Genomic DNA, 12,350 nt, shown 5'->3' with positions numbered 1-12,350 from the left:
CATCGCAGCACTGTTTATAATAGCCAGGACATGGAAGCAACCCAGATGCCCATCAACAGATGAATGGATAAGGAAGCTGTGGTACATATACACCATGGAATATTACTCAGCCGTTAAAAAGAATTCATTTGAATCAGTTCTAATGAGATGGATGAAACTGGAGCCCATTATACAGAGTGAAGTAAGCCAGAAAGATAAAGAACATTACAGTATACTAACACATATATACGGAATTTAGATAGATGGTGGCGATAACCCTATATGCAAAACAGAAAAAGAGACACAGAAGTACAGAACAGACTTTTGAACTCTGGGGGAGAACGTGAGGGTGGGATGTTTTGAAAGAACAGCATGTATACTATCTATGGTGAAACGGACCACCAGCCCAGGTGGGATACATGAGTCAGGTGCTCGGGCCTGGTGCACTGGGAGGACCCTGAGGAGTCGGGTGGGGAGGGAGGTGGGAGGGGGGATCGGGATGGGGAATACGTGTAACTATATGGCTGATTCATGCCAATGTATGACAAAACCCACTGAAATGTTGTAAAGTGATTGGCCTCCAACTAATAAAATAATATTTAAAAAAAAAAAAAAAAAAAAAAAAACTGAAAATCAAAGTAAAACAATATATCACCAAGTTAAAAACTATTTCTTAAAACAAGGAAAGTTTTGTTTATTTAAAAATGAACATGGGGAATTCCCTGATGGTCCACAATTTCACTGCCAAGGGCACAGGTTCAACTCCTGGTCAAGGAACGAAGATTTCACAAGACCCAAGTAAGTGTGTGTTAGTTACTGGCTCAGTTGTGTCTGACTCTTTGCAGCCAGCCCCATGAACTATAAACCGATAGGCTCCTCTGCCCATGGAATTCTCCAAGCAAGAATACTGCAGTGGGTAGCCATTCCTTCCTCCGGGGGATCTTCCCGACCCAGGGACTGAACCCAGGTCTCCTGTACTGCAGGCCAGTTCTTTAGCATCTGAGACACCACAGAAGTCCATAAGAAGCAAGGTGCAGCCAAAAACAGAATACATTTCTGACTAGAAATAGAATATCAAAATTATTAGTTCCATCAACTTTAATTTTACATGAGTCAACTTAAAAAGTATGCACACCCTGCTCACATCTCATCTAAAAGTGACGCTAAAATATATACAAATTAAATCCCATGAAATTTAGTGTCCTAGTGCCCATTCTCCATTGCCCGCTTTTGGCTGAACTATTTTATCATTTTCTTAAACTTCAACATTGAAAAGTAACTTTTTAGGCAGTGAAAAAAAAAATTTATATTTAAATTTGAGCATGTCTGTGGCATCACAGAAAATATAAAAACTTCAAACAGAAAAACTGACTATATTTCAATAGAGAATCCTGCTGTATTTTAGGTACAAATTACTACAGAAGTATAATCAAGTCAATCCCTTCTATAAGAATTTCTTCATGTATTCATTTACCCAAATCTTTACAGATGTTTAACTTGCATCATCTCATCTGTCTAACCTCCAAATCCTAGCTATAATTCAATGGAAAAGATGTCATGTGCTCTCAAGTAGAAACATGTACTTCCTCACAGTAGTTTTCTTCTACAACCTATCACTTTGCTTTTCCTTTGTCTGGTCATCATTCAGGATTTAAATCCTTAAGGCACTGTGTCCTCAGTTGTTTTTTTCCTCCTGTTCTTTTGTTCAACCTTCCTTCTTAAATACACATAAAATCTACCTATAGTGCTTTTAAGAACCTTTACTACTCTCCTTCTACAAAGTGAAGTTTATTCATCTACTTTCATTGTTTCATCATCCACAGCACAGATGATTTTCATGTTTCCAAGTAACATGCCTAATCCTTCATACATACTAGATTCTTCCAACCATTTATTATTACCACATGAGCATGCCAGCATCCTTAAATAGACTATCCAAGCTTCTCCTCAAGAAAACATGAGAAAGAGGAAGGGGACTTAGCATTATTAATTGTGTACTCTTCACCTACCTCCCGTGAAAGGCATTTTGAATTTGCAGTAATGCACTGTTGTTCTCACTGAGCCTAGGTAAAAGTAAGAAACCTACCCAAGGTCTCAACATCACTAAGTGAAAAAGAAGTGAAACAGGTAATCAGCCTCCAGAACCCACATACTTGGTCCACATTCACTACACCATAAAAGAGTATTCTCCAGTAGAAGCTGTGCTTTGCATACCAACAGCACACAACCTCCAGTTAAACATCACAAATAAAACACACCCATTTAGAACCCACAGATACAGACGGCTGACTATACTATACCATTTTTTGCAAGGAACTTGAACATCTACAGATTTTTATATATGCAGGGGTCCTGGAACCAATTCCCATGGATATCAAGACACAAGTGTATGTAATCTAATCTACTTCTAAGTAGAGATCAATTTACTACTTTTTTCCTTATATTTTTTCCTTTATTCTTCTTTCTTGCCTAGCTGCTCTGGCTACATCCTCCACTACACTGTTGAATAGAGGTATGAAGAAGAAACATTTGCTTGATCTTAGAGAAAAACTTTTTCACCATTAAATGTCAGCTCACAATGTTTTACAGCTGTCCTTTGCCAAGCTGAGGAAGCTTTCTATTCCTAGTTTATTGAGTATTTTCATCATAAAAGTGGGTTTTATTTAGTCAAATACTTTCCCTGGATCTATTAAGGTGATTACATGGTGTTTATCCTTTGCTCTATTGTCTATTACCTTGATTTTTGCACTCCGTTGACAAGTCCCACTTGGTCACGGTGTAAAATCTTTTCTATGTATTGTTATATTTGGTTTGCTAATACTTCACTGATGATTTTTGTACCTGTATTCATAATAGATGTTGGTCTGTAGTTTTCTTATATCTTTGTGTTCTTAACATATCTTTAGCTCTGGTAGCAGGGTAATACTGGACGCAGAGAATCAGCTAGGAAGCAACACTCCCTCTTCTACTTCTTGGAAGAGTTTATGAAGGACTGTTGTTCATTCATTTTTAAATATTTGACAGAATTCATCAGTGAAGCCACCTTGGTCTGGGTTTTGCTTTTGAGGAAGCTTTTTGATTACTAATTCAATCTCTTATGTCCACTTAGATTTTCAGTTTCTTCTTGAGTCATTTCAGTAGTTTGTGTCTTTCTACAACCCAGAAAATCACGAAGGTGTGATCACTCACCTAGAGCCAGATAACCTAGATTGCGAAGTCAAGTGGGCCTTAGGAAGAAGCATCACTACGAACAAAGCTAGTGGAGGTGATGGAATCCCAGTTGAGCTATTTCAAATCCTAAAAGATGATGCTGTGAAAGCGCTGCACTCAATTGCCAGCAAATTTGAAAAACTCAGCAGTAGCCACAGGACTGGAAAATGTCAGTTTTCATTCCAATCCCAAAGAAAGGCAATGCCAGAGAATGCTCAAACTACCGCACAATTGCACTCATCTCACATGCTAGCAAAGTAATGCTCAAAATTTTCCAAGTCAGGCTTCAACAACACGTGAACTATGAACTTTCAGATGTTTAAGCTGGTTTTAGAAAAGGCAGAGGAACCAGAGATCAAATTGCCAACATCCGTTGGATCACTGAAAAAGCAAGAGAGTTCCAGAAAAACATCTATTTCTGCTTTATTGACTATGCCAAAGCCTTAGACTGTGTGGATCACCAAAAACTGTGGAAAATTCTTCAAGAGATGGGAATACCAGACCACCTGACCCGCCTCCTGAGAAATCTGTATGCGGGTCAGGAAAAAACAGTTAGAACTAGACATGGAACAACAGACTGGTTCCAAATCAGGGAAGGAGTACATCAAGGCAGTATATTGTCACCCTGCTTATTTAACTTATATGTAGAGTACATCATGAAAAACGCTGGGCTGGATGAGGCACAAGCTGGAAGCAAGATTGCAGGGAGAAATATCAATAACCTCAGATATGCAGATGACACCACCTTTATGGCAGAAAGCAAAGAAGAACTAAAGAGCCTCTGATTAAAAGTGAAAGAGGAGAATGAAAAGTTGGCTTAAAGCTCAACAGTCAGAAAACTAAGATCACAGCATCTGGTCCCATCACTTCATGGCAAATAGATGGGGAGACAATGGAAACAGTGACCGACTTTACTTTTTTGGGCTCCAAAATCACTGCAGATGGTGACTGCACCCATGAAATTAAGACACTTGCTCCTTGGAAGAAAATTTATAACCAACCTATACAGCTTACTAAAGAGCAGAGACATTACTTTGCCAAAGCTATGGTTTTTCCAGTAGTCATGTATGAATGTGAGAGTTGGACTATAAAGAAAGCTGAGCACTGAAGAATTGATGCTTTTGAACTGTGGTGTTGGAGAAGACTCTTGAGAGTCCCTCGGACTACAAGGAGATCTAACCAGTCCATCGTAAAGGAGATCAGTCCTGAATGATTTGGAAGGACTGATTCATTGGAAGAACTGATGCTGAAGCTGAAATGCCAATACTTTGGCCACCTGATGCAAAGAACTGACTCATTGGAAAAGACCCTGATGCTGGGCAAAATTGAAGGCAGGAGGAGAAGAGGATGGCAGAGGATGAGACAGTTGAATGGCATCACCTACTCAATGGACATGAGTTTGAGTAAACTCCAGGAGTTGGTGATGGACAGGGAGGCCTGATGTGCTGCAGTCCATGGAGTCGCAAAGAGTCGGACACGACTGAGAGACTAAACTGAACTGAACTGAGGAATATATATATATATATCCATTTCATCTACTTTAAGTAATTTATCATCTGAATAACAGACTTCCTTTGTGGCTCAGCTGGTAAAGAATCCACCTGCAAAGCCAGAGACCTAGGTTCAATCCCTGGGTTGGGAACATCCCCTGGAAAAAGGAAAGACTACGCACTCTAGTATTCTGGCCTGGAGAATTCCATGGACTGTATAGTCCATGGGGTTGCAAAGAGTCGGACACAACTGAACAACTTTCACTATCTAAATAATAACTTATTCATAGCATCTCATTATCTCTCTCATTTTTATAAGACAGCATTGATGTCCCCTCTTTCAGTACTACATCTATTTACTTCTAGATTAAGAAATAAGAAAAGTAGAAAACTGAGAAAAGTAAAAGACTGAGTCTTCTACTTCAGTATCTTGGTCTAGCTAACAACTTGGCAGCTTTGTCGATCCTCACTAATAACCAATGTCTGGTTTCACCGATCTCCTCCATCGCCGTTCGAGCCTCAGTTTTCATTCCTGCTCTCGTCGTCTTTACTTCCTCCGTTTCCCTGCTCTGAGATGAGTTTGCTCTTCTTTTTCCAGTTTCTTAAGATGAAAGGTCAGATCACTGATTTGAGATCTTTCTTCTTTTTAATATACATGTTTGCAGGTATAAATTTTCCTCTAAGGACTGCTTTAGTTGCACCCATGAGTTTGGTATATTGTGTTTTTGTTTTCATTTGTCTGAAAGTACTTTATTTCCTTGTGATTTTTTCTTTGATCCACCAGTTATTTAAGAGTGTGTTACTTGGTTTTTTCAAATTTTGAATTTTTTAGATTTCCTTCTTTTACTTACTTCTAATTTCATTCCATTGTGGCCAAAGAACTTATTTCGCATGATTTCAATCCTTTTAAATTTGTTGAAGCTTGTTTAGTGGCTTAATTTATTTATAGAAAATGTTTTCATGTGTACTGGAGAAGAATATGAAGTCTGAAGTATTCTATAGATATCCATTAAATCTTTTTCTGATTTATAGTATTGTTCACATCTCATATCTGCTTATTGACCATTTGCCTAGTTGTTCTACCCATTATTGAAAGTATTATGTCTCGGACTATTATCATTGGATTTCTATTTCTCCCTTAACTCCCATCATTTTTTGCTTCCTGCAGTATTTTGCTGCTGCTGTTGCTGCTGCTGCCAAGTCGCTTCAGTCATGTCCGACTCTGTGCGACCCCATAGACGGCAGCCCACCAGGCTCCCCCATCCCTGGGATTCTCCAGGCAAGAACACTGGAGTGGGTTGCCATTTCCTTCTCCAATGCATGAAAGTGAAAAGTGACAGTGAAGTCGCTCAGTCATGTCCGACCCTTAGTGACCCCATGGACTGCAGCCTACCAGGCTCCTCCGACCAAGGGAGTTTCCAGGCGAGAGTACTGGAGTGGGTTACCATTGCCTTCTCCATCCTGTATTTTGAGGCTCTGCTAAGTATATATGTTTATAAGTATACTTCTTCCTGATGGATTGAACCTTTTATCATTATAAAATATCCTTTATCTTTAGTCATTTTTGTCATAAAGTCTATTTACATATAGCCACTCCGGCTCTCTTGTGGATATTGCTTGCATCATTTACCTTTTGCTATCCTTTTACTTTCAACCTATTAATATTTGTATCTTTCAATCTAAGGTATTTCTCTAATAAACAGCGTGTAGCTGGATCATCATTGAAATTTTATGTAATAAAAAGTTTTAAATATGTAAGGCCAAAATACATGGAAAGACATACCATCTTCTGATATTAAGGCAGCTATAATATTATAAAGACAAAATATTCAAGAATAGCCATTATAGTTTTTGAAAAAACAGTAACAAAGGAAAAGCTGACCCACCAGATATCATAACAAACTATAAAATGTTACAGCTAATATATTAACAATATTTGCAGAAGAACAGACAATTACTTTGGTAGAAAAGAGTAGAATCCAGAAAAAGACCCAAGTTCATATACATGTATGTATATGCACATATGTGTATAATTTTAAAGCAATGATTAAAGATGCATTATGCAGTAAAAGGTATCAGGACAAGGGCCTCCATTAGGAAGAAAATAAAATAGGATTATCCCTCACACTCAGAACTAAATCCAGCTGCATTACATGAAACTAAAAACTGCTATAAATGGAAAATATCCTATAATAGTGGGAATGGGAACACTTTTCTAGGCAATACATGAAAGCCAGTTTTTAAATATTTGTATAATAAATGACATCATCCACACAATTAATGCAAATTTAATTAATGTAACAGAGCCTATAGCTTGAAAGACAGAGTAAGAGTGAATTCACTTCCAAGTCCACCACTTGAAAGTCCACCATTAAGAAAGTCAATTTAACTTCTCAAAATATCCAGTTTGGCATCTTTTTAAACACTTTAAAAACAAAAATTATAATTCCCCATCATAATATATTTTAACATTAAATGAGATGGTAGTTGTAAAAGCATACTAGAGTATGAGATCTGGCATTTTATAAGAGCTTGTTCTTCCTTATTTCAACTTAAGCTGATACTACATTAAATGAAGAATTAGAAGCTGCAATGAGGAATAGCTGGATTCCTATATTTTGGTTCACGATAAAACTACTTTACAATGCCATTCTACCATTTCTGAAATAAGAACACATTTTGCTTCATCTCTTGCCCACTATATTTTCCATGTGTAAATTACCAATTATTAAGAGTGTATTTGTTCTAAATATGGAAGGAAAAGTAGCATATCAGTCAAGACTGGCACTTGCTTAATAGCAAAATAGAATATGCACGTGCGCACGCACATGTGTGCTGTCTTTGAGCCATTAAAACCTTTCACCCTAAAACATCTTTTTAAGATTTTTATCCTAAGTTACTGAACAAGGATTATATCTGAAACAGAATCAAACAAAAAATCTTCAGAATGGTGCAAAATAAATATTGTTTAAGGATAAACAATAAATGTTCCATATAAAGATGCAATATTTTTATATTTGGGCAATAAATTAGAGCAAATCCTCCACAATTCAAAGCTTCCTATGTAGCTTAGTCAGTAAAGCATCTGCCTGCAATGCAGGAGACCTGTGTTCCATTCCTGGGTGGGGAAGTTCCCCTGGAGAAGGAAATGGCAATCCACTCCAGTGGACTGCCCGGAGAATCCCATGGACATAGGAACCTGGCAGGCCACAGTTCACTGGATCGCGAGAATCAGACACGACTTAGCGTTACCTTTCTTTCTTTTCTTTTCACAATTCAAAAACCACTAATTAATTCAACTCTTTATTTCAAACAAAATATTCACTTCCTGAGTGAACCATATGTTTATATAAAGAAAAAGCACAATTCTTATAAAATTTTAAAGCACACTTACACATACAATTTAGGGCAGGCCCAAACAAGTTCAAAGTTCTTCAACAGTCAAAATAGATAATTTCCACCTTATTTTTTTGACATATTTTTAAAAGTATACTTAGTTAGATGCATTCACTTCCCTGTAGATTTTAAATGAACAAGATTCTGACCTTTAGAGTGGCTTTTAAAAAAACTAAGAGAACCCAAAATTACACAAAGAAATGTGCCTTCCAATCTAAAAACAAAACAAAATGTTCACAGGAATGTAAAATGTAACCACAGACTTTATTCAAATTACTAAAAACAATGTTGCAACTGCAATATCCTTCGCTCCACATTTCAACCAGTCTTCCTCCTGTTTTCCTTATCAATTTAACAGGAAAATGAATGTTTAAAGCTTGACCACTGGTGAAAATTTTCTTCAGCATGAACTGCCATTTACATTGATTATACAACATTCAAGACAGTTATGTCCACATACCAGACTTAAATGCCACAAATTCATTTGTGAAGGATAATAAAAATAGGAATTAGTTTTAAAACACCACAACAGATCAGGACACTACAAGGAATAAATAGTACAGCAGCCTTGCTGTCAAAAAAGCCCAGCCGTCACAAATTTTCTGATACAAATACTTCAAAATATCACTCAAAGTATGCAATGCTCTTGAAAGTTTCTCTTATACATAAGCATGTGAATAAAGACTTCTGAAATATTATTTTCAAATGCTATAGAAACCTACACAGTAATGGAGTTATAGTTAGGAATATATATGATGAGACTTTTATTTCCTGGCAAATCTGATCTAGTCTCACAAACGTATACAATATATTACAGTTCTGTGAATCTTAGTTTCTCGTCCCAATTTGCAGCCAAGAGTAAATGGAATACTGGAAACAACTCTTGAAAATCCCTAATGCCTTAATTAATATAGAATAGGTATTATACTAAAGGTTAACAAACGCTTACTACAATATTCCATACAACTTAATCAGTATCTTTTCCTCTTACTTTACATTCAATTACTCTTTTATTTCAAAAACAAAGACAGAACATGGTTTATAACCAAAAACAGTACTTAGAAACATTTCCAAATAACTTTTCTCAACTTTTTCTTTTTTAATAAAACTTAAAATGCAAAACAAAACTGAGCACAAAGTCACATTCCCTAGACCAAAAAAAAAAAAAAAAATGCTGTGACTACATCATTACTCAGTAATAGCTGGGTCACATTAATAAAAATTCCACCAAAAAATAGAACTTCTTAAGGTACACTTTAAAAATTACCTCCTTTGCCACACAGTCCTGAATCTAACTTGCAATGCTGTTGTAAACTATCCATTTGTACCTCCTGAGTCTGTCAAATCACGCAAAACATACAGCTTTAAAAACTAATACCAACAACATCCTTCTCTCCACCCGACTATGTGCACCTTTTTACAAGCAACAGCCCTAAGTTCCAAATAAAATTAACACCAAAAAATAAACAAACAGAAACCAAAGGACATTGTCTTAGAAGTAGGAGTTCATTAAATTTTACAATATTTTGCTTTTCACTGGGGTTAAAAAAGGGGGGGGGGGGGGGGGGCAAATCAAATTAACAGTGATAAAGATGAGAACAGTTCGATCCCAGGCAGAGGATGCAGGAATTTACAACCCAGGCTTGCCCTAAAGATCAGCGAGCACAAACATCAATGCTCAGGAGACGCTTTCAAGACCTGTCACAGTTCTAACGGAAGTTTTGAAGGCCTTATTTTTAAGGCCTAAGGACAGACCTATAAATGCAGTGTAAAACACAACCTAGCAAAACTCTATTCATCTAAACAATTCAAGAGTTTTCTAAGATGCCCAAAACCGAAAGAGCCTGGGCTCTGGACACCCTCAGGGTTGCCGGCTCTCCAGGGGGGAAGGCCAGCCCATGTGAATCGGAGTGCCACCAAGTCAGTTTATGTGACAGATCCACTGGGAGCATCCGACGGTGACCGGGGCCCTCCCGGGCCGACGCTGCTGGAAGAGGAACAGAAATGCAATCTTCAGGGCCCTCCTACTTCCGTTCTCAAAACAGAAATGGACTGTTTCTCCTAGTCCTCACCCCTCAGCCCGGTACTCTCGACAGCGGTGCCCCCTTCAAAGAGCTTAGGTGGAAAGAAAAGCCTAAGAGTCTAGGACCACAGTGAATAGAATAAGACTGGTCAAACACTCCCACCCCCGACTCCAGTACAATCAACTGCCAGCGCCTTCCTAGAAGCCCCCCTGGCCCGGGACAAGCCAGCAGCAGAAATCGATGTCCCAGTTCGCCCCCCAGTCCTTCCTCCTAGAGGTAGGGGGAGCGGGAAAGCGCGAAGAGGAACTATGTGAATTGCAGGAGGGTGCCCTGCAAGCTCACTCAAAGAGGGGCTGGTGTGGGGGTGGAAACGAAGAAGGAGCGGAAGGAAGGGGAAAGGACAAGCGGCCAGAGGAAGGGGAGAGCGCGCGCCCGCAAAGGGCACGAGTCTTCGGGGACGCGGCTGCACCCCAGTTCCTCGAAACGGGTGCGCCCAGCCTCTCGGGCACTCCGCCCTGGGCAGAGGCCGAGGAAGGGGCAAAAGAAGGCAACGTCCCCCTCCTGGCCCAGCTTCGCCCCTCACGAAGGGCTAGTCGGGGCTGTCGAGCCCTCTCCGGATCGGGAGTCACAGCAACGGCCGCACGCCCCGTCGGAGGGCGCGGACTGCGGGGGCCCCCGCGCGTTCAGCGGGCCGGCTTTCACGCCCCCACCGCCGGAGGATTCCAGCTCCGGGTGACGCCGGCCCGGCGCCGGGCGGCTGCGCCGGTTACCTGAAACGGGGCGAGTCTTTCAGACACTCCTCGAAATCCACCGTCATCTTCATCCTGCCTCCGCCTCGCCTCGCCTCGCAGGGGGCACTGGAAGAGCCGAGGGAGCCGCGGGAGCGGCTGAGCTGGGGACGCAGACGGCTACGGCGGGCACACGGCCGCGACTAGCGCTGCGCGGAGCTGCGGAGGGCGCGTCGTCCGCCGGTCATAGCAGCCTCGAAGACCGTGGCGGCAGCGACTGCTAGTCAGGCCCCAGTTCGGCCCCTCTTCCTCCCGCCCCCAGCAGAGCGCCTGCCTCGGGGAAACGGCCCAGGACTGACAGCCTCAGCCAGCCAGCCACAAACCCAGCGGCCAATGGGAGGGGCTTTCGACCGCACCGCCTGCGGGCGCTCGGGCAACGCGCCTGAGCGACGGTAGAGCCAGCCAATAAGCAGCGCGACCGTGGGAGCCGCCTTGCCACAAGCGTTCCCGAAGGCCAACCAGGATGCGCGAGCGTCGTTAGGCGGGACGCATTGGTTGCTGGGAGGCCTGCAGCTGAGGCTCCTTGGGAAGGAAGTCACGTGGCTGCGCGCCGCGCTTCCCCTAGAGCCCCCCTCCTCCTCTCCTGCTTCTCCAGCCCATCCCTGCTGAGCTGCCAACGCGGAGGAGCCGCCGCCTGCAGGTCTAAGGAAGAAGAGTTGCTTTTCACGGCAGCTCTGGCAGAAATCTGAAAAGGTTAAAAAGAGTCGAGATTATAAAAGGAAGAGATAGGCTAAACCACCTTTTCCTTTCAGTTTACAGAATCTGAGGCCAGGAAAGGAGCGCGGGTAACTTTAATGATAAAGTCCATCTTTCACTTACTGGCTTCATCACTTAACGATTTGAAAGTATCTTCCATGTTTATATTTTCATATAACCAGAGACTGCTTTCTGAAGGAGCTGGCATTCGGGGTGGACATGGAAAGATCAGAAGGATTTAGACAGGTATGGGAGGCAGGGCTTTCTGTGTAGAGGAACCGCTTTCAAAACCACAGAAGACATTCCTCCTTACTGACGCCTTTCTCTCAGTAGCATTTGACAGTTTTAAGATGAGAGAGTTCTGGGAATGCAGGCTCATTTACTCCAACTTGCAACACCTACCCCCTGATATACGACTTTTCTAGGAGCCGCTGTAAGATATTCGTCAGCTGATCCTCATATAATAACCCCCAGTTCCATACTTCTGATTCTTAGATTCCATGGATTCATCAGTTCAGTTCAGTCGCTCAGTTGTCTCCAGCTCTTTGCGACCCCATGGACTGTAGCATGCCAGGCCTTCCTGTCCATCACCAACTCTCATGAGCTCAAACTCATGTCCATCCAGTCAGTGATGCTATCCAACCGTCTCATCCTCTGTCGACCCCTTCTCCTCCTGCCTTCAATCTTGCCCAGCATCAGGGTCTTTTCCAATGAGTCAGTTCTTTGCATCAGGTAGCCAAAATATTGAAACTTCAGCGTCAGTCCTT

General features: G+C 41.3%; 1 protein-coding gene across 2 annotated transcripts in view; it reads right to left on the bottom strand.

Annotated features, from left to right (window-relative positions):
- ACAP2 (ArfGAP with coiled-coil, ankyrin repeat and PH domains 2) overlaps positions 1–11,195 on the bottom strand; it is a 153,532-nt gene extending 142,337 nt beyond the window's left edge. For both annotated transcript variants that reach the window (XM_065943559.1, XM_065943560.1), the window contains exon 1: positions 10,870–11,195. In XM_065943559.1, the coding sequence (XP_065799631.1) occupies positions 10,870–10,922 (53 nt within the window). In that variant the 5' untranslated portion in view covers positions 10,923–11,195. The remainder of the gene's footprint in view (positions 1–10,869) is intronic.
- Positions 11,196–12,350: the final 1,155 nt, after the last annotated feature.

Source organism: Muntiacus reevesi, chromosome 8 (assembly GCF_963930625.1).
Source record: "Muntiacus reevesi chromosome 8, mMunRee1.1, whole genome shotgun sequence".
NCBI classification, from domain to species: Eukaryota; Metazoa; Chordata; class Mammalia; order Artiodactyla; family Cervidae; genus Muntiacus; species Muntiacus reevesi.
Note: the sequence above shows the minus strand (reverse complement) of the source record. Positions and strands in the feature narration are given on the sequence as shown.